This window comes from Mytilus galloprovincialis, chromosome 7, assembly GCF_965363235.1.
Source record: "Mytilus galloprovincialis chromosome 7, xbMytGall1.hap1.1, whole genome shotgun sequence".
NCBI lineage: Eukaryota > Metazoa > Mollusca > Bivalvia > Mytilida > Mytilidae > Mytilus > Mytilus galloprovincialis.
The window spans coordinates 95,286,548-95,309,772 of NC_134844.1; the positions used below are offsets into that span (position 1 = coordinate 95,286,548).

Below are 23,225 nucleotides of genomic sequence, written 5' to 3' on the forward strand. Positions count from 1 at the left end.
CAGGTAATTTATTCCGGGGATAAGAAAATCCTTAGTTTTTCTAAAAATTCAAAGTTTTGTAAACAGGAAATTTATAAAAATGACCACATAATTGATATTCATGTCAACACTGATAGAGACAGATGCCTGCGTGCATGGCAAAACACCTCCAATGAAAACCCTTTCTGAAGAAACTCCCCTACAGTCTACACATTGAAATTAAAAAAAAATACATAGCTAGCCCTCCTCCCCTCTAAGTCCAGATACATGTAATCATGACGTTCTTTGATGCTATACTATTTTTTACTTTTCTTGATCCGCAGAGACGTTGCAGGAAGGCAAACATAAAAACGAATAAAAACCTTCCAGGACGTTATAATTATTTGGACTTTTTTGCTTCATGTAGAAAAAAATCCCCTAATTACGACAGCAGAACCAGAGACCCACAAGAAGAGACCTGAGCCCGTGATACTCCCAAACTAATTCTTTAATAAAGACAATTCGGAATAAATTGGAACCAGTAACTAACACATGTTACAACAATAGTCCTATGACATAGGACGTACACTGTATAAGGCGTGAACTTCATATTTTGGACTATCTATAATATGTACTCTCATGTCTTATGCCGCAAATCATTTTACATTTAGGATTCGTTGCTGAGCTTTTTTTACTGTTACCATCTCCGAATCTCTTAAATAGAAATTTTTTTCAAGCCCCACAGCTGTTCAATAATTACTATATGTCTTTGCATAAATAAGTATGCAGGGCATTTTTCAAAACATATTTTTTCTTCAGGACTTTTAAACGATTTACTTTTCAATACTGCATTTGGAAAAACGGGGGGGGGGAGGGTATACAAGTTTATTTTTTGACTCAGTATATAATATAATAAGATACAAATCTCTAATGATTTGTATCCCACAAATTATAGGATTGTACGTTTAATTATTATCTAGACCAGTACAAAATGTATATGTAGGACTCTAAAGTGCGATGGTACTCTAAAGTGCGATGGTCACGCTAAAGTGCGATGGTCTAGGCTAAAGTACGATGGTGTATCACGCTAAAGTGCGATGCTTGTTTGTTCGCTAAAGCACAATGGTATATCACGCTAAAGTGCGATGGACCAAAAGGGTAAGATTCGTGGGATTAAAACGTTAAAGTACACCGAGGTTAAAAATAGTCTTTTATCAAAAGCTAGTATGTTAAGGAAAAACATATGTGATAGCCTTTATGATTACAGAAAGGCTTAAGTGATTGTTTCTAAATTTGGAAGACCGACCACGTTATAATTGCTAAAAAGGTATTTAAGTGTCACATTATACTATATATCCTGTAAAATAAAATTGTAACAATTCGGAGCGATTCAATATTTGGATAATTGGTGTATCTTGCCGTTCACACTAATGTGACAACCTCCCTTACAGTCGTCATTGAAAATTACAATGACAAAATTCGTTCATTGTCGGAATATACAACTTTTATTTGTATAAGCTTTAGCAGACAATTTTTAATTTACGCATGAAAACATGTACCTCTATTATACCGACGTTACTTTTCATTAAAATCGACAGTACTTTAACGGTGATCGCATGCAAAGGAAACTGCCACATAAACAATGATTAAAATGTATCCGATCTCTTCAAATAGAAGCAGGATACAGGATACGTATGCGTATTATATTTTGTATCTATACATTTTTAAGTAAAATGGTTGACTGTAGGATGCAAGTCCGTCTTTCATCACTCGAAAAAAAAACATTGTGCTTCAGCCGACAAAGAACGGTTCAGTTTAAATGAATTACTAGTAAGTCATGGACATTTGGTGTAAAAGTTGTTAATCAAATATTCTTAATTTATCTTCCCGCATGTTCATTTTTGGTTTGTATCTATAAACGACTTTTAACGTCATTATCAAAGTACGTTTCTAACGTCTATATTTTCGCGGACCATCGGACTTAAGCGTATGGAAGCATCGGACTTTAGCGTAAACCATCGCACTTTAGCGTGACCATCGTACTTTAGCGTCCCCATCGTACTTTAGAGTCCTACATATGTAATAAGATACATTTAACAGGGGCGGATCCAGAACCTAGGTGTCTAGGGGAGAGGGGGTTCAGATTTAGATATTTGTTTAGAGATGTATATATGCAAGTATTGGCAGTAATGGTTATGGTGTGTGTGTGTGAGGGGAGGGAGAGGGGGTTCAGATCAAAGATTGTTTCTATAATTCTATATCTTTTAGTTTTGACCTTTTCACTCTATTCTTTATCCTTTGATCTCTATTATATTTGTCCTAAACATGCGTGAAATATTTGCCACTGGACATAAGTAAACAAAAAAAAAACAATCAACGTATTCTTTATATTTCATCATTTCTTTATTATGTGATCTATAGGTTTGGTCCCGCCCCTTATCTATTTTTGCACACTATTCTCTCTATGTAAACCCAATTCATGTCCTGATAAATGGTGACTCATGCATAGCATCATATGTGGTTATTAAAAGAAACATATTCATATTATAATAATTTACTGTATGCTTGGACTTATAGATAGATGTCATTAGTCCCAGATCATGTAATAAAGTAGGTCTTATAAAAATACAAAAGCATTTTAATGATGATTATATATATGTATATATATTTAACAATGCCATTTTTTTTTGGAAAAAAGGGTAGGAGCAAGGCGTTTTTAAAACATATTGATTGGGAGCGTTTTTTTGTTCTTCGGTAGTGAGCCAGAAGAAGTCCATTTCTGCATTTTTGCATTGGGAAGATCTTCTGGCTCTCTTCCACCTCTTCTTTTTTTATAGGTTCTTTAGACGGCAGAGGCACATAACAAACATGGCGTCGTTTAGTCTAAATAACATTAATACGTTTATGAATGCGGCTGTGTTATAAACGTTTTTATGGTATGACAACCTTAGTAAGACATCCCTGTAGGACGATAAGCTGGATAAATATAAGAACTACACGGACAATAACAGTTAAGGGACGATTATTTGATATTCTAGGGAAGGGATTTTGATTGATTGGTATTTAACGTTATTTTCAACACTATTGGGCTATTCCGTGGTGGTCAGTTTAAATTTATAGATGAAGGATGGGGAAGGGAAGAGAGGACAGTATTATTCATTTTAATCTGTCGCTTATCATGCCTATTTTTCAGCTCTTACCAGGCAACCATATTCATATATGAAATCCTTCTGTCCCCCACCCCAATAAATAAATAAATATTAAATGGTTTTCCTCTTATTTAACACAAGTTTAAATTGGTTGATTGTTTGCTGCTAATTTTAAACGCCCAGTGACAAATATTTCATGCTTGTTCATAAAACACGAGTTTAGAAGTCAGGTATATAATATAAAAACGAAGGGATGGGATATGATTGCTAATAAGGCAACTATCCACCGGAGTTCAAAAATGAAGTGGATGTAAGCAATTATAGACAATCGTAAGGCCTTCAACAATGAAAGAAACCTTATACTGTAAAGTCGTCTATAAAAGGCCCGACATGAAAAGTGTGAACAATTCAAACGAAAAAACTAACGGCTTATTATACATAACAAAACAATTTACAAAATATCAAATATGAGTCGAAACATGAACCAACGACAACCACTAAACTACAGGCTCCTGACCTGGGACAGGCAAATAAAGAAAATGGCAGGGTTGGTACAAAAACGAAGATGTAGTACAGTATGATTGCAGATGAGACAACTCTCCACAAGAGACCAAATTAAACAGAAATCAACAGCTATAAGTCTCCGTACGGCCTTCCACAATAAGCAAAGCCTACCGCATAGTCAGCTATAAAAGGCCCCGAAATCACAAATGTAAAACAATTTAAACAAGAAAACTAACGGCCGAATTAATGTACAAAAAATGAACGAAACACAAATATGTATAACACAACAACACACGGCAACCACTGAATTACAGGCTCCTGACTTGAGACAAGCACATACATACAGAATGTAGCGAAGTTAAACATGTTAGTGGGATTCCAATCCTCCCCCTAACCTGGGACAGTGGTGTAACAGTACAACAACATGTTTGTTAGCACTCAACCCATCCCGAAGCTGGGACAGTGGTGTAACAGTATCATCAAAGCACAACCTGCACTAATCAGTTGCAATTAGATTAACTCAAAAGATCGGTATGAGACACATAAAAAAAAATAACATTAAGACAATAGACACAAAGCACCGACATAATAATATTTGCAATTACTGGAAGTTTGCTTAAAGCTATTACAACTAATACTGAAATAAATCTTGTTCTCCCAGACTGAAGTATCAATCAGTTCACTGCAAAGGATTTATTAAAAAAGAAAACAGTCTGAGAAACGTCTGGTTTACGTTGTATATAGATATAAGAAGATGAGGTATGAGTGCCAATGAGACAACTCTCCCATCCAAGTCATAATTTGTAAATGTATATATATATTATAGGTCAAAGTAAGGTCTTCAACACAGAGCCTTGACTCACACCGAACAGCAAGCTATAAAGGGCCCCCCAAAAATGACAGTGTAAAACCATTCAAACGGGAAAACCAACGGTGCCTAATCTATTTAAAAAAACGATATACTAATAATAATAATACTTGCATATAGATCCATATACAAAGAAAGTTTTTAAAAAGTGGTGGTCCGAACGTATTGACCATCGAAATTTTGCAATAGAAATAATAGTAAGGACCATAAGATTTTAACAACCAGTGCAGGACTCGCACGAACGCAAGATTTAGTTAGGGGGGCGATATTCTGACGCGTTTTTTAATACTTGGTCACTCATGTTTAGAAAGAAAGGGGGGAAATCCAAATCACAAATGTTGTTGCAAATTTGACCTTATGACGTCAAAGAATTTCCCATAATGCAATTATTGCATATAAATAAAAAAAAACTACTATATATACCAATTGAATAAAAAATATTGCATTTGAATGACAAATTATACCATTTAAATAAAAAATATTGCATTTAAATGAAAAAATATACCATTCAAATAAAAAAATATTGCATTTGAATGAATAAATATACCAATTGAATAAAAAATATTGCATTTGAAAGACAAATTATACCATTTGAATAAAAAATATTGCATTTAAATGAAAAAAATATACCATTCAAATAAAAAAATATTGCATTTAGATGAAGAAATATACCAATTAAATAAAAAATATTGCATTTAAATGAAAAATATCAATTTTTGCAACCAATACCATGCCATACTGAACTGCCTTTGTCAGACACCGAAGGGAAGCCCACCCCTCCAGAAAAACCACTTATCCGATTTCAATTTTCCAAGTTCGTATTTGAGTTCAAAATGCACCTTAAACATCAGAAACATGACAATAAATAGCCTCAGGTTGAGGGAACATGAGAAACATGACAATAAATAGCCTCAGGTTGAGGGAACATCAGAAACATGACAATAAATAGCCTCAGGTTGAGGGAACATCAGAAACATGACAATAAATAGCCTCAGGTTGAGGGAACATCAGAAACATGACAATAAATAGCCTCAGGTTGAGGGAACATCAGAAACATGACAATAAATAGCCTCAGGTTGAGGGAACATGAGAAACATGACAATAAATAGCCTCAGGTTGAGGGAACATCAGAAACATGACAATAAATAGCCTCAGGTTGAGGGAACATCAGAAACATGACAATAAATAGCCTCAGGTTGAGGGAACATCAGAAACATGACAATAAATAGCCTCAGGTTGAGGGAACGTGCATCAATTTCGAAATAGATATCATGCAGTTGACCTCTTAAAGTATGGAGAGCCATTGGAGCCAAATAACGGTTATTTTGGTAAGCCCGTCATATGACGGTCACCGCATGGGAAGGGTTAATTAAAATCTGAACAGAAATCAGCCCACATCATCCTTATTTTAATGTTTGTCTTCTGAAATATACAGCGTTAAAATTGAAGGTGACGAATATTTGGATCAATGCACTGTATCAATTTTAGCTGTCGTACTATCTCGAACTGATACTGAAAAATCCTCGCAATCTCGTACTCAAACTTTTATTTGAAAAGACATTTAACTCGAACATTATTCTAATCTAATTCTAAGACAAGCATAACTCGAACGTTGATTAAAAATCAAAAACTTGAAAATGATAATTTAGGGGAAATAAAACTTACGTCATACTTGAATACTTTATTATAAATGCCTATGTAATACCATTGCAAACTCACAGACATCAGTGTCATATACATGTACAATCTGTATTCATAAAGATCATTCAGAATTTCATAACCTTTTTAGGCAAAAGCTGATAAATTTACAACATTATTTCGTAAATAAAGATGTCGTTATCGTATGACTACAGTTAAAATCATAACTCGAACTCGTATGTTAACTTGAACTTTGAAGAAGAAAAATAAATAATGTTTCGCCACTATCAGTACCACAAATGGATGCACAATATTGAAATGGAATCTGTTTTGCTTGAAATGACATTGCTGGGATAGTTACAGACACAACATTGTGTATTTCCAAAAAAAATTCTGAGTTTTCATAGTATATTGTTGTCATGTCGGGCCTATTATAGCTTACTGTACGGTATGGTTTTTACTCATTGTTGAAGACCGTACGTTGACTTATAGTTGTTAACATCCTCATCCTTTATTCAGTGATGGAGATTTGTGTCATTGGCAATAATGCCACGTCTCTTCATTTTTAGATATAACTTTACATTATAAACTTACCTTGTAGATAAAGAATGATCAGCAAAATGGTATGTATAAATGTTCTCATTCTTGCAACCTGAAAAATAAAAGAAAGATTTTCTTTTTAACTTGTTCCGTAACTTTAGTGCAATCTTACGTCTAGAAATAGGTGATGGCTTAACTTCCAGTGTGAAGGTACATATACAAACATGTTTTTTAAATGTACACAACTGATGCTGACACCGACTACTGGGAAACTGTTGATGAACTCTCCGAAATTGTGTTAAAATATAAATCTTCATATGACATTATTATTGCTGGGGATATGAATGCCAGTATAGCTAGGGATAAACCAAATACTAAAGACAAGATATTTTTAGATTTTATACAAGAACATTGTTTATACACCCCGAATGGTCTATGTGATGTGAATACATACTTTCATCCAAGTGGAACATGTTCAACTCAAATCGATTACATCATTGAAAGTACGCCAGGGTTAGTTATGGATCGCCATTGCTGTCTTATGTGGAACTCTGATAGTATGTTATGTTGTTTTATAAATATTTGATGCTGGGAACAGTATACCTAACGGGAAATGAATCTGAAATTGAGAATGAAAATGGGGAATGTGTCAAAGAGACAACAACCCGACCAAATAAAAAAACAACAGAAGAAGGTCACCAACAGGTCTTCAATGAAGCGAGAAATTCCCGCACCCGGAGGCGTCCACTTTTCAGTGTAAAATTGAAAAAATCTCGGACTCCCCGAGACTTTCCGAAATTTATGGATTTTGGTAGCGTCTGACTGGAAAACTATTGCAACTGCTCAATAAATAAACCACATAACTCTATAATCGTAAATAAATACAAGTTTTATCATTTAGAAGATATATTTTGTCATATAAAAATTACTAAAATAAGTTTGATTTATTTAATGTGAAGTGTTTTATAATAGTTTGGGAATTTGTAAATCATCGCGGCCAGATCGCGGCAATTGCCGCCATTTTTTTATTACCTTGTTTGCATTCTGCACAGTTCTGTGATGAACTGCTTGCAATTTTAACAAATTTGAAGTGACAGAGTACTAGTTTGATACACTAGCATCACTATAAAACTAGTTTGAATGACATTTTATTGATATTATCAGAAAGGTTTAGGATAATAGTGAATCCGTTTTAAACACATGTCTGTTTCCGTATTGTATCTTTATTTACGATGGCACGACAATAAAATCGACTACAATCAGGTAGTGTCAAGTCCCGTCAATATATATGTTCCTGCTTGATGATATTGTCTTTACATAATATGGTTTTGACATTACGCAATGATGTTTTGATATAACTCAATATGGAATAGTCATTACTTAATGATATTTCGATATTTCACGATATGGTTTCGTATTGACTTGATATAGTTTTGTCATTACATGATATGGTTTTGTCATTACTCGATGTGTTTTCACAATTATTTAATGGTTTTTTTTTTTCATTAGGAAATGTGGTTTTTATGTTACTTGATGGGTATGTGACTTAACGTAATGTAGTTGATTCATTCCATGATGTGGTTTTGTTATTTCGTAATGATGATTTGCCAATTCTTTATAGCCGTGTTGTAGTGGTTAGTGCATCGGACTACTAACACAAAGGTTCCTGGTTCGATTCCCGTTTGGGATGAAAATTTCAGGAACTCAATTTTCGGCTCTCCCTTGACACCATTTGCGAGTATGGTCTTGAGGAAACGATGATAGTCCGTCGGAAGGGGACGATAAATGGCTGACCCGTGTTAAGAGAGAGCCATATCTCTTGCACTTTAAAGACACCCTTGTAGATTTCGAAAAGAGTAGGCTAATGCCGCTACGCAAAGTGGAAAGGGATTAATATAAGTTGCAAAACTTGTTTCCCAATCCACTATAAATAAATATGTTTAAACTAATTCTTTATATGACTTTATCATTACGTAATGATGTTTCAAAATTTGACGATTTTACACTACATGATGTGTTTTTTACACTACATGATGTGTTTTTTACACTACATGATGTGTTTTTTACAGTATTTGATGTGGTCCTTTCATTCATTGATGTGGTTATCACATTAAGTGATGAGGTAAAACCACGTGACCATTTCGGAAAAAAATATGTTCTATTTTTAAACCGATTTCCATATGTCGTTTGTTTAATGTACTTTGGATGCGCTATCCATTGAGGTAAAGTTCGAATTAAAGTTCGAGTTGTTGGTCAGAGTTAATTGGTACGAAAGAGGGAATTACGGCAGACAAAAATAAGAAAAAAGTACTAAAACATTTACAGTCTTTCGGACATACGGGGGATATCCCCAACCACTTGGTCCTGCAGTTTTTTCCCTAGATCTCAATTGGAAGCAGTATTATATAATACATTCGTAAAAGATTCCACGGAATCCTTGTCTCGCCTGATATTGCTATTGTCAGAGTAAAAGCGTAATGTTGACTATATTTATTGGTAAAAACAAAAGTTTTTCTGTAGATGCTTTATCGTGATCTTGAAGAATAACTCCTATACAAGTTTTATAACAATCCATTGAGGTTTACAAATTTGTCATGTCAAACCAGTTTAATTCGGTAATATTTAATACAAAATAAAAACCGTATATAGAAATTAGAAAATGTGGTATGATTGCCAATGAGACAACTCTTAACCACATATATACCACATGACGTAGAAGTTAACAACTATATGTGCAAAACCCATACCACATAGTAAGCTATAAAAGGTCCCGAAATGAAAAATGTAAAAAAACAACTCTAACGAGAAACTTAACAATCTAAATGATGAAGACGCCGACGCCACTACCGACAACGGAATACAGGTTTGGTGTGTCTCACTGCCGCTACATGAATGTCACAAGCTTGACACAAATCAAAAGAATTGTACATTATTGTCAACAATGAGACACTTTAAATCAACTCACACTAAAGTTACAGGGAAATGGGGGGATCGGACTAAGCGACAAAGCATCAATTCTATAAAATATGAATTCTCTGATTTTTTTCTATCGTGTATGATCATTTAAACAGATACGAATATCAATCTTTTATTTTTATAAATTAAATTCTCTGATATACATCGCACTAATTGAAAAAAACTTTTTGGAGCTCTAAACCCTAACCTAACCTCGGACTGTAGTGTAACAGCACAACATAAGAAAAAAAAGTAAAAAACAGTTTCAATTGGCTTAACTCAATAGATCAGTATTACTGGGTAATATAAATCCATAAAGTTCAAATCCAGTGATTTGGTTTTATTTGGTAGTTCACATTCGAGGAAAAGATGACGGGGTTGTGGTTACGACAACTAGAACATATCCGTCGTCACCTGTGAAACAGATCTTCTGTGTATACTCCAAGTAACATTCTACATTTTACAGACGCTTTTGTTATAGCATAGGTATCGGAACCAGCACTACTCCAAATCAGATGTGTTTTGTCAATTGAAAGACGGTCAATGTCTATGTATTTTAAAGATGACTTGGTTTTTGCTTCCAACTTAAATAGACATCGTTTTAACCAGTTCGAAGTAGACCCATCTTGTCCGATGTGTAAACAAGGACCAGAGGACAGAACTCACTTTCTTGTCCTATGTAAGCATCTCACTACAGTCAGACAACCGTTTATGGATGCCCTGAAAATTGTGAAAGTTGAGGACTATGCTATGCCCTACATAGCACGCAATACAACTCTGGAATATCATTACAAGTAACTTTCTTAATAATATGCTAAAGCTCATTTGATTTTTGAGATTTATCATACTTTCATGATTGAGTGATTGAAATATAGTAGGGAACACCCCGCTCATAGTGTGTACATAGACTCTTTATATTGTAAGTATTGCAGTAAAAGTGGGACAGTGCATATATATATAATGAAGTGTTGTTTAACCATATTCAACACTACAGTTCTCCAGACAGTGGAGGAAAGATACAGAACAACAACAACAACAACAACTGGCATATATATACACACATGCTGCTGAAAGGTACACACAAACGTGTCACTGGAAGGCACAAACAATATGCTACTGGAAGGTACACACAAACCAGGTCGTTGAATGTACAAATACACATGCTGCTGGAAAATACGCACAAACATGCTACTGGAAAGTACATACACACACACATGTTGCTGGTTTGTTCACATTAACATACCTCATGAATTACGCGCAAGCATGCTTCATTACTGTTAACACAAAAATGTGGCTGGAATATACACACAGACATGTCGCTGGAATATACACACAAACATGTCGCTGGAATGTACACACAAACATGCTGCTTATCGTACAAACAAGCCGCTTGAATAAACACACAAATATTTTGTCGAAAGGTACACACATATATGATGATGGAATGTACACACAAACATGCTATTGGAAGGTACACAGTACATGCTGCTGGAAGGTACACATTTCATGCTGTTGGAAGGTACACACAAACATGGTGTTGAGAGGTACACACAAACACGCTGTTGGAAGGTACACACAAACATGCTGCTGGAGGGTACACACAAACATGCTGTTGGGAGGTACACACTACATGCTGCTGGAAGGTACACACAAACATGCTGTTGGGAGGTACACACTACATGCTGTTGGGAGGTACACACAAACATTCTGTTGGAAGGTACACACAACATGCTATTGGAGGTACACACTAAATGCTGTTGGGAGGTACACACAAACATGCTGTTGGGAGGTACACACAAACATGCTGTTGGAAGGTACACACAAACATGCTGCTGGAAGGTACACAAACATGCTGTTAGGAGGTACACACAACATGCTGCTGGAAGGTACACACACACACATGCTGCTTAAAATAACGCATACATGCTGCTGAAATTTTCACACGCACCTGTTGTTGGAAGAAACAACCAAAGATGCTGCTCGAATGTGCACACAGACATATTGCTTGAATACACACAGCTTTCTTATTTTGTTACGAAGGAAATGCACACAGAGGATAAACAGTGAAAAGGTAGATAACTCTTACATAGAAAATGGTTCGCCTTAGCAGGGTGAAATTTAAAAGCGCATAAACTATACCATACCATATGAGAAATATCTAAGCGACATATTGCGAAACAAACATTTTGCGCAAGAACAAAATTTGGCGGAAGAAAAAAATAATAATAATAATAATAATAATAATAATAATAATAATCAGAACAAAAACAATAAGTCTTTCCACAGAAAAATGGAAAGACTTAATAATAATCAGAACAAAAACAATAAGTCTTTCCACAGAAAAGTGGAAAGACTTAATAATCAGAAGAAATACAATAAGCCTTTTCACAAAAAAGTGAAAAGACTTAATAATTAAAAACCAATTGTTCAGATAACAATTGAAAGTCTTTCCACATCAAAGAAATTTTGATAAGAAGATAGTTTCTTCATACTGATGCGATAAATAATGGTTTAATTATATTTTTGAGTGATGTAAGGGAGATAATATGCTACTTCCGGTGAAATGAATGTCACTTCCGGTCTCATATGATAGCTTCTTTCACACTGATTCCAAATATATATAGTTTCTATATACTTTTGTATGTAGAATGGGAGATAATTGGCCACTTCCGGTTTGTTGGAAGTCATTTTTAGTCTTCAGTTATCAGTTTATGTATCTACATGACAAAATATATGGATTCTGAGTACTTTTATATGAAAGAATTGCAAAAAAGGCTACTTCCGGTTTTCTCAAGGTCACTTCCGGTAGTCATTTTTCAAGGTCATTTGTTACCTAACCTTTTGTACAAGGTCAAATGCCTTTATAATGAACTTAGTTGAAGTTATAATCAAATAACCTCATATCTAGACATTTCAGGGGCACCAACTCCTATAAGATGCCATTTAATTGTATCAGACATAATGTAGCATATATTCATAAAAATAAAGCAGACATTTTGCACTTGTTCTTTTATATATATCTTTCAAAGCGTCAGAGAAAATGCAGAAAACAAGCAAAAGTCACAATTGAGAACTTGACCTTGACCTTTGACCTTGACCTAATTTTCTAATTTTGGACCCATGGGACTCAAATAAAAACATTCCAAAGTTATATGATTAACGATTTATGAGATAAAAAAACATACCGACAAATTTATTCCGTAAAGGTAGATAACTCCTATAAAATTTCATCGACTCACTTCAATCCAAATAAGCCAAAAAATCCTGAGGATGTAACGAACAATTTGTAAAAAGAATTTTGTCGATATCTTTTTTTGTTACAAAGGAGATGCACTCTGATGATAAACAGTGAATAGGGAGATAACTCTTACAAAGAACATTGTTCGTCTTTGCAGGGTGAAATTTAAAAGCGCATACACTGTACGATACTACATAAAAAATATCTAAGCGACATATTGCGAAACAAATATTTATCGCAAGAACAAAATTAGGCAGAAGAAAAAAATAATAATAATCAGAACGAAAACAATAAGTCTTTCCACAGAAAAGTGGAAAGACTTAATTAAAAACCAATTGTTCAGAGAACAATTGAAAGTCTTTCCACATCAAAGAAATTTTGATAAAAAGATAGTTTCTTCATACTGATGCGATAAATAATGGTTTAATTATATTTTTGAGTGATATAAGGGAGATAATATGCTACTTCCGGTGAAATGAATGTCACTTCCGGTCTCATATGATAGCTTCTTTCACACTGATTCCAAATATATATAGTTTCTATATACTTTTGTATGTAGAATGGGAGATAATTGGCCACTTCCGGTTTGTTGGAAGTCATTTTTAGTCTTCAGTTATCAGTTTATGTATCTACATGACAAAATATATGGATTCTGAGTACTTTTGTATGAAAAAATTGCAAAAAAGGCCAATTCCGGTTTTCTCAAGGTCACTTCCGGTAGTCATTTTTCAAGGTCATTTGTCACCTAACCTTTTGTACAAGGTCAAATGCCTTTATAATGAACTTAGTTGAAGTAATAATCAAATAACCTCATATCTAGACATTTCAGGGGCACCAACTCCTATAAGATGCCATTAAATTGTATAAGACTAAATGTAGCATATCTTTATTACAATAAAGCAGACATTTTGCACTTGTTCTTTTCTATGTATCTTTCAAAGTGTCGGATAAAATGCAAAAACAAGCAAAAGTCACATTTGAGAACTTGACCTTGACCTTTGACCTTGACCTAATTTTCTAAGTTAGAACCCAGGGGACTCAAATAAAAACATTCCAGGGTTATATGGTTAACGGTTTTTGAGTTAAAAAAACATACCGACAAATTTATTCCGTAAAGGTACATAACTCCTATAAAATTTCATCGATTCGCTTCGATTCAAATTAGCCAAAAATTCCAGAGGATGTAACCAAGGATTTGTATAGTAAGAAGGATTGGAATCTCGTGGGCTTTTGCATAGACTGTAGTATAATATCTTCTGCGGCGCGAGATTTTGTGAGATTACCCAGGATGCATCTGGAAAATGCTAAACTAGCTCTGATTAATGGCTGACATTTGCATCACCTAAACAAATAGACATCGATATGTAAGTATCTACAATCTATATTTATCAAATATTATGCTTGAAATAAGAAGTTTAAAATGGTTCTGGTGTTATGAATAACTTTTACGATCGCAGTAAGAATACACGGCTCCATAGAATGAATTTGCATATTGACCAAAGTGACCTCACCCTATCACGCCTATTTGGCGGTCCTAACATCATTTTCTATTTTTATACTCCTTCCTCAAAAAACGGAGATGAGTGAAAATATTTATATTTTCGGATAGATATATGATTTCTTCGTGTATTGAATAAATTTCGTAGTGATTGGTGCAGTAGTTTTCCTAATTTTTCCCTTTTTTTTTTAGTTGATTACAACAAAAATGGCGTTCTGGAGCAAAAATGGGGGTGGCTTCGGAAAAATGAATAAAGTTTTTCAATTGGCCTAGATTAATGTTCAAACATGTTTACAAACGTAAAACATTGGTGATAAAGTGTATTGAAGAAATCTCAAACCGCTAAATAAGGGAATTGTGATACTTTTTTGTCTTTAAAAATCAATATGGTTCTCAGATGAATCGCAATTTACCAGGCCTAAATTGGGAGGGGATCCAGTTGTCATAACAATCTGATACTTCCTTCCTGTTAATATACTGAAGTGAAATCGTTAAACCATGTGTTTTGAAATAGTTTTACATCAATTTTAACTAGCCGTGTGTAACGGGGTGTCATGTGGCTAACAAAACCAATCCAGTAAAAGTTGATAATTTTATTATTGGCACCAGACGTATTCAATATAATGAAATAAACGCCCTACAAAACATAATAAATACAATTATAATTATCTGCCAATATCTGTATTAAAATTATAAATATAACATTCAACATATATAAACGCATTTACATAACACAATGCACAATAAAACAAAGTATTTATATTTCTCATTTTTTAAATCTGTATGAATTATCAAAAGAAAATAACTTTAACTTTACGAAAATGTTCTCGGAACTTTATCATTAAAAATACACCAAGTCGAATACGACCGTGAATATGACCAATAAGTACATACGATCGATATTACTGTTATCACATAATACACATGAAAACTATTATATATAACTCTGCAAAAATATACCTCCTCGTGCAATTATAATTTGCACACATGTATCAAACTAAGTAAAATATAATTATCTTAGTATTCTCGACAAAAAAGGTGTCGGTAATCACTGTATGTAAACAATGAATTATTTCTTCACGCTCATGTTAAACTGTATGTATTTATTTATCGTAAAACGGTCTAAATGCCAATCCTTCTTAATTTGTAAATACTTTTCAATGTAACAGAATAAAAATAAAACATAGAAAACATTTTCTACATTAACTTACACATTTCACCCGAAATATGGAAAAAATACGCTCACGCTAAAATATTATGTTTTTATAAAACATTAATATACACATACCAAAATTATGGATTTTAGACTCACTGACCACTCACACTTGTGCGTCAAGGATGTGCATTCACTGTAAAAATAAGGAACATGCATGCAATAAAGTGTTAGTTTAACAATAATAGCGAATTCCACATTACTAGAACTAATTTGACAAATGCGCGCTATATGAACTATATCAAACCGAAAAATACAGAAACCCGACAATAGAAATTATCCTACACATACCTGATACTTTCACCTATAACAACCACATGACTTTGGACAAATCTTCAATACAAAAGAACATCCAACCCCGTCAACTTTCAGCAGCGAACTAACTAGATAACTATCTACCCGTAAAACGAAAACAATAACCAAGCGTGCATGACTAGCGGGAAATCTACGCGGACTAAACTCATTTGCATAATAATGTAAAGGTAATTCACATTATATAAAGAGACCAGTTTCTATACAATAAATTCCAACACTTTAATTAAATGATTCAAACAATTTATTAAAAGATTTAACTGCTATCTTTTTATTATTTATTTTCTGACTTTTATTATTTTTATAGCAATGGTTTCACAATAAATTATTTTGATTTTTTTAGTATCTTTTATTTCATAAAATAAAACACATATAAAATTATATTCACAAACATCACAAGACCACTAAAAATGTCACTATTACACGTGTTCCATAGAAAACTCTATAGATTTGCCTTTGCCGATGTGGAAAGGGACAATGCATGGATGGTAATCTTTTCAAATCATGTTCAGCCCAATGTTAACCAGCATCAGGATATTGTGAGTACATTGTGTACAACTGTACAAATGAATGTACATTTTTACTGACATCAAAATAATACACCAACACAGCTCATCTACTTTAATGCCTTTAATGATGTATAGGTAGTGCTGTTTTTGTCTTCATTATAAATCACTGCCCCCCCCCCCCCCTTATTATGCATGTTATTATTATTGACCCCCTTCTCTATCTGGCATTTTGCTAGGCTAAATAATGTTTTCCTGCAACAACTTCAAATCAACCAATGAAAGATGTTTTCCTGCAACGGTGTCAAAGCAAAAATCAAAATAGCCTTGCAAGATGTTTTCCTGCAACGGCGTCAAAGCAAATAATTAAAATAGCAAGACTTCATAATTTTTTTAAACCTGTGCATTACAAATGTACCTGAACTTTATCTTTTGTAGACCGAACTGCTCATAACTATACTTCAGTCAAGTCCAGTTAGAGTTTTATATATTATTATTGCCACATGTAACTATATTACACCTTTTTTTCAGTATTTTCCAAAATGCTCAAACTGGTGAATGCTAAGAAGAAAAGTCTAGGCACAAGGATTCAAGTCCTCAAAAAAGTCTAAGCAGTTGTTTGCCAACAGCAGTTGACCATTCATGCACTAATCATGTGGACTTATATATATATATATATGGCATGCCTTCAAATAGAAATAGAAATACAAGTGTATCGGTACAACTGAATGCCACTTTTGACCAGAATGTTCCTCTGAATATCATTTATGGAGGATATACCAACAATGTTTCATGGGATCATTAACATTCAATCTCTTATACCAACATGTGAAAGCTACGCTTTGTGTGTAGGGAACTTTGATAGTGACTTGATAGATGATCATGTGATACCTGGGTTAAATTGTATTATTTCTATATTTTTAGCATAAAAAAAATAAATCATTGAAAATCTTTTTTTAAATTCCATTACATGCCAGATTTATTTAATATTTCAAATCTGCTCGGTGTTGAGTGTACTATGTATATTGACGATGTACATGTATGTGTAGTAAAATAAGCAAGGAGACATGGGATATGATTGAAATAAGACAACTATCCATCCAATATCAAATGAAGATTTTAAAAACTAGTGGTCTACATGTACAATGATTGAAATAATGAATGCATGTCAACCACCATCAACAAAACCCATGCAGCATAGCAGGTCGTTAAATATTATCACATGAAACCAACAGCCCATACATAATAGATGCACTAAAAAATAGTTTTTGTACCAAATTTAAAATTAAGACATAACAGTAAAGAGATGCGGGATCTGGTATGATTGCCAATCGAATGAGACAGCTCAGTTCACCAAAGAAACAAATGATGTTGATGTAAGCAATTATTTAATCTATAAAAATCGTTTTACATGTATATTCGTAACTGTGAGCTATAAAGTCAATACATGTACAAGGCAAAATTGTACAAAAAGTATCTTCTGTTAGACAATAACCATTTTATAGTTATCATGTACATGTTGACAAAGTCATTTATTGTAAAAATAGTTTTTATACCAAATTTGAAGTTAAGACCTAAGAGTAAAGAGATGTGGTATGATTGTCAATCGAATGAGACAGTTCAGTTTACCAAAGATCAAATGATGTTGAAGTACCGGTAAGCAATTATTTAATCTATCCTTGATAGACAAAAGTCAGTGTTGTACATGTATATTAGTAATTGTGCGCTATAAAGTCAATACAAGGCAAAATTGTACAAAAAAGTATCTTCTGTTACACAATAAACATTTTAGTTATGTTTACAAAGACATTTATTGATAAATATCTATAGACGCTACAGTCTAGACCTAGAAAGCATGAAAGTGACAGACAGAAAAGTATTGCTTTTGTTTTAATACTTTATGTAAACTGCTGTTACGTACCTGCTTAATATAGGGAATCACTGAAGCGTGACTGGAGCCCCCCCCCCTTTTTAGGCAGTCAGTGGGCCCCCATTTATGTAAATTTTTAGATCCGCCAGTGGTACCTCATATGAAAGTGTACCAATGTACAATCAGAAAAAGATAGTCTTCTTTGATATATGACAAGTCACTCTTCAAGTTAATTTCTGTATTATACATAACCAGGAATAATTCCATGACTGACTAATTGAGAGGCCGTACATGTATGACAGAGAGCTGACACTATAAAGTTGCCCTATTAATTCATGCACAAATTGATGAACGTGCTCTGATGAGAAACAAAAGTGCATTTAAAGATGTAATGTTATTAGTACAATTAAAAAAAAATTGCTTGCATTGATAATTTATAACACACTGGCTAACGTTTCTTTTATGCCTATATGTTTATGATGATTGAAACCGGCTACAGTAACATGCAGAGGCAGTTTTATAGGGTTTACCAGTGGGCTCCCTCTTCAACAGTACTAGTTCCAAACTTATGATAATGACTAGCCACTGACATATGTATGTTCCAGACCATATGAGTATTTGGACCGTACGCGTACGGTCCGGACCGTATACGTATACTCGTACGGTCCGACCATACGCGTACGGTCGGACCGTATGAGTATACGCGTATGGTCCAGTACGAGCTGACCATACATGCTATTAGATCATATTGGTTAAATTTTAAAAAAATTAACATTTAATCACAATGTTTATTTTCAGATTTACTAATTTAATATTATTACTATTACACGGATAAAATGAACAAATGAACAATTGAAATTAAATATTTGTTTAATTGTATATCTTGATCCTAATTTTGGTACTCTCAACCAATGTTACACTTGCGATCACTTGCTACCACAAGTAACGTACTAATATTTTTTACATTTACATTTTTGCAGTTCGTGTATGTTCCTTAGCAAAAATATTTTTTGGTAAAGTTGCTAAATATTCTAAAACAATTGTCCTCCCACATTATATTTACTTCCGATATTTTCAATCTTAGTGATCATAATTCAATTATTTTACTGAGTGATCGACATGTTAAATACGAGAGATTAACAGATTCAATTAGCGTGAATTTTTTAAATCATTAAAATATATAGTTGTTTTTTTTCAATTACAATTAAACTTTTTAAACTTTTTTATATCTATTTGAGAGTTAAGTTATATTGATCTGTTATATGGATCTAATTAACTTTGACAACTTCTTAATATTAGTCAGACCGTACGCGTACGGTCCGACCGTATGAGTATTTTGAAAAACTACGCATACGGTCCAGACCGTACGCGTATGGTCCAAATACTCATACGGTCTGGGACATGTATAAAACGCAATGCAGTAATTCGTCCTGAAATGTGTGGTCAGTTCTTTTTTGCCACAAAAATTTTTTGCACCTGTTTCCCGAGATTGATGGTTTCCGAAGATGCAAATTCGCATGATTGTATAGCTATAATGACATAATTTACAAGAAAAAGAATTTTTTTTAATTTCTTTGACAATTGACTGAAAATAAAAAAATTACAGAAGTTAACATACAAACACACTGTCAACTGTCGTTATACACCTTCCATCAAATAAAACAGTTAAATTATGTTTTTTTGTCAATTGAAACGTGAAAATCAATAATGATTACATTTTAAAAGAATGAATAAAGTCCTTAACCATTACAACATTGTCTATAAGTGACAAAAATAAGAACACAACTCGATGCATGTGTACAAAAAAAATCACGTTCCGATATCGTAAGTGACGAGTAGTCGTAGTAGTGATAGTGGCGAGTACCGAAGTCTCGCCGCGGAAGAGATTACGATAAACCGCGAGATTCCAATCCTTCTTACTATACAAATCCTTGATGTAACGAACAATTTGTAAAAAGAATTTTGTTGATATCTTTTTTTGTTACGAAGGAGATGCACTCTGATGATAAACAGTGAATAGGGAGATAACTCTTACAAAGAAAATTGTTCGTCTTAGCAGGGTGAAATTTAAAAGCGCATACACTGTACGATACTACATAAAAAATATCTAAGCGACATATTGCGAAACAAATATTTATCGCAAGAACAAAATTAGGCAGAAGAAAAAAATAATCATAATCAGAACGAAAACAATAAGTCTTTCCACCAATTGTTCAGAGAACAATTGAAAGTCTTTCCACATCAAAGAAATTTTGATAAGAAGATAGTTTCTTCATACTGATGCGATAAATAATGGTTTTATTATAATTTTGAGTTAAATAAGGGAGATAATATGCTACTTCCGGTGAAATGAATGTCACTTCCGGTCTCATTTGATAGCTTCTTTCACACTGATTCCAAAAATATATAGTTTCTATATACTTTTGTATGTAGAATTGGAGATAATTGGCCACTTCCGGTTTGTTGGAAGTCATTTTTAGTCTTCATTGGCTAGAGGTTTAGGGGGAGAGTTGAGACCTCAAAAACATGTTTAATCCCGCCACATTTTTGCGCCTGTCCCAAGTCGGGAGCGTCTGGCCTTTGTTAACTTAGTCTTGTATGATTTTTAATTTAAGTTTCTTGTGTATATTTCGGAGTTTAGTATGACGTCCATTATCACTGTACTTGTACACATTTTTGTTTAGGGGTCAGTTTCTCGCTGCATTAAAGAACCATTGTGGCCTTTTTTCGGCTGTTGTCTGCTCTATGCTCTTTGCCACATTCCCCATTTCCATTCTCAATTTTATTTTTAGACAGAAAAAAAAACAGCCGCCAGTGCATTTGAACAAATGTCATAAAACAGAGATGTCTTACCGACTTTATATTGAATACCGTCCAAATTTTTCTTCTGTGTCGTCAAAGCACTGTACTTTCCATTTTCTATGACGTCACATATAAATATGGGAAAACACCTTGTGACGTCTTTATGATATCTTTATCTGTAAACGGAATTCTCTCCTTCAAAGGAGCACTTCTTTTCAGAATGGATTAAAGGCTCAAGTTCAACACTCAGATTAATGTTAAAAGGACTATATTAACAGAGGACAACGATATACAAAAAGTAAAAAAAGAATACGTCCCGCGTGGTGCATATTGGCTACAGTTGGCCTTTTCGTTTGCTAGAAGGTAGGGCCTTCAAGATAACTTTATTTCAAAAAGTAAAACCCTGACGGGTTAAAATCCAAACTTATGATAGACATATTAACATGCATGTTTACAATACAGTAGTATTTAGTTTGTAACTCGACACCAGGGTTGACAGATTCATAAATTAGGCCGTTACGGCGTTAGTTTTCTCGTTTGAATTGTTTTACATTGTCATTTCGGGGCCTTTTATAGCTGACTATGCGGTATGGCCTTTGCTCATTGCTGAAGGCCGTACGGTGACCTATAGTTGTTAATTTCTGTGTCATTTGGTCGCTTGTGGAGAGTTGTATCATTTGGCAATCAAACCACATCTTCTTTTTTATACACAGTAGAATTTTTACCAATACTATAGTCACCAGTTTATAGTCAATGACTTGTATAGTAAGCTCTCTTTGTCATCAAAAGAAACTTGAGGGGTAATAAATAATAATTAGCGGTAAAGGGGGGGGGGGTTGCTTGCACGAAAAAAAAAACGTGAAATAATTTCTGTCATGTCATGAAAAAATAAAGACTTTGATGTGAACCTTTTGTGACTGAGTCACTGTCTTCTTGTATATATAAACTCTCTGTTTTACTTGATATTTCCGATTTAGTATACAGATTTATGATATAAATGGTTTACGGCTTTTAAAAAGTATATAACGATCTTCTTAACTTTTAAAATGCAAATATCCCGCAGACACGAAAGTGTATTCTTGATCTTTTTCATTGTCTTTATTAACAAGAATATACACGTGATATTGTCATGTTATCCATGCCACCAGAAGTTTGAACTGACAGATGATGGAAAGTGAAAACACGTTAAATCTCATCACTGTTATGTCGATCCCAGTGGCGGATCCAGCCATTTTAAAAAGGGGGGTTCCAACTATATGTCCCCATTCAAATGCATTGATCGGCAAAAAAAAAAGGGGGTTCCAACCCCCGGAACCCCCCCCCCCCCCCCTGGATCCTATTTAAAGTCATTCTTTTCATTTTACCAAAAAAATCAAAGAATCGGCAACGAGGAAGCATGTATCTAGGAGATCCGAAATGTGTTCACAAGTTAAAAACAATATCAGATTTGAACCTAATATGAAGTCATTATGTAAAGTTGTTTCTTAGAAAAATCTAAGGGAAATATATGATGGATTGACGAACAGAAGCACAAGTTGATTGTAATATATGGCATATTCATACCAGAGGACTATAGTAGCATATGGCACAACGATTTTGAACTTTTAATAATGCAAACTGAATAAAATCGAAAGAATACGACAAAAATAAATATGTATTGCCCGTTAAAAATGTGTTTAGACAATAAAATGTCAGTGTGATGTAGTTTAATACTTAATGAACAATGTGTTAGGCCAAATAAACAAGTCTATAATTTATTTATAATGGCTTGGAAACCAGTACATATATATATATATTGGAAGATCCAAAATCGATAAGGAACAACATCAAAGGCCTTTCCGCTTTATCAATAAACAAAATTGAATCCATTTTTTTCTTGAATATCCCTGCCAAGTTTTTGAATTTTATTTGAAAATACCGAGCACGCAAAATAAGCATTTGAAAATCACGATGCACGTAAAACTAAATAAGCAGAACACGTTGAACAAGGCACCTGTCTTGCACGACTGAACGTCAAATAAAAAAGTAAAAACACGCTGAACGTGAAATAAAAAACGACGTTCACGTTGCACGAAAATAACCCTTTACCACCCTCAATAATAATTACATTAAAAATGATTAAAGTCCTTTAATACCATCACAACAATGCCTATACGTAACAAGAAATCACATAA

At 33.8% G+C, this 23,225-nt stretch overlaps 1 protein-coding gene across 1 annotated transcript in view; it reads right to left on the minus strand.

The window, feature by feature from the left end:
• LOC143084332 (uncharacterized) overlaps positions 1–21,175 on the minus strand; it is a 73,546-nt gene extending 52,371 nt beyond the window's left edge. The window contains exons 1-2 of the mRNA XM_076260743.1: positions 21,103–21,175; positions 6,712–6,769 (exon numbers count right to left, since the gene is read on the minus strand). Coding sequence (XP_076116858.1) covers positions 6,712–6,760 — 49 coding nt within the window. The 5' untranslated portion in view covers positions 6,761–6,769; positions 21,103–21,175. The remainder of the gene's footprint in view (positions 1–6,711; positions 6,770–21,102) is intronic.
• Positions 21,176–23,225: the final 2,050 nt, after the last annotated feature.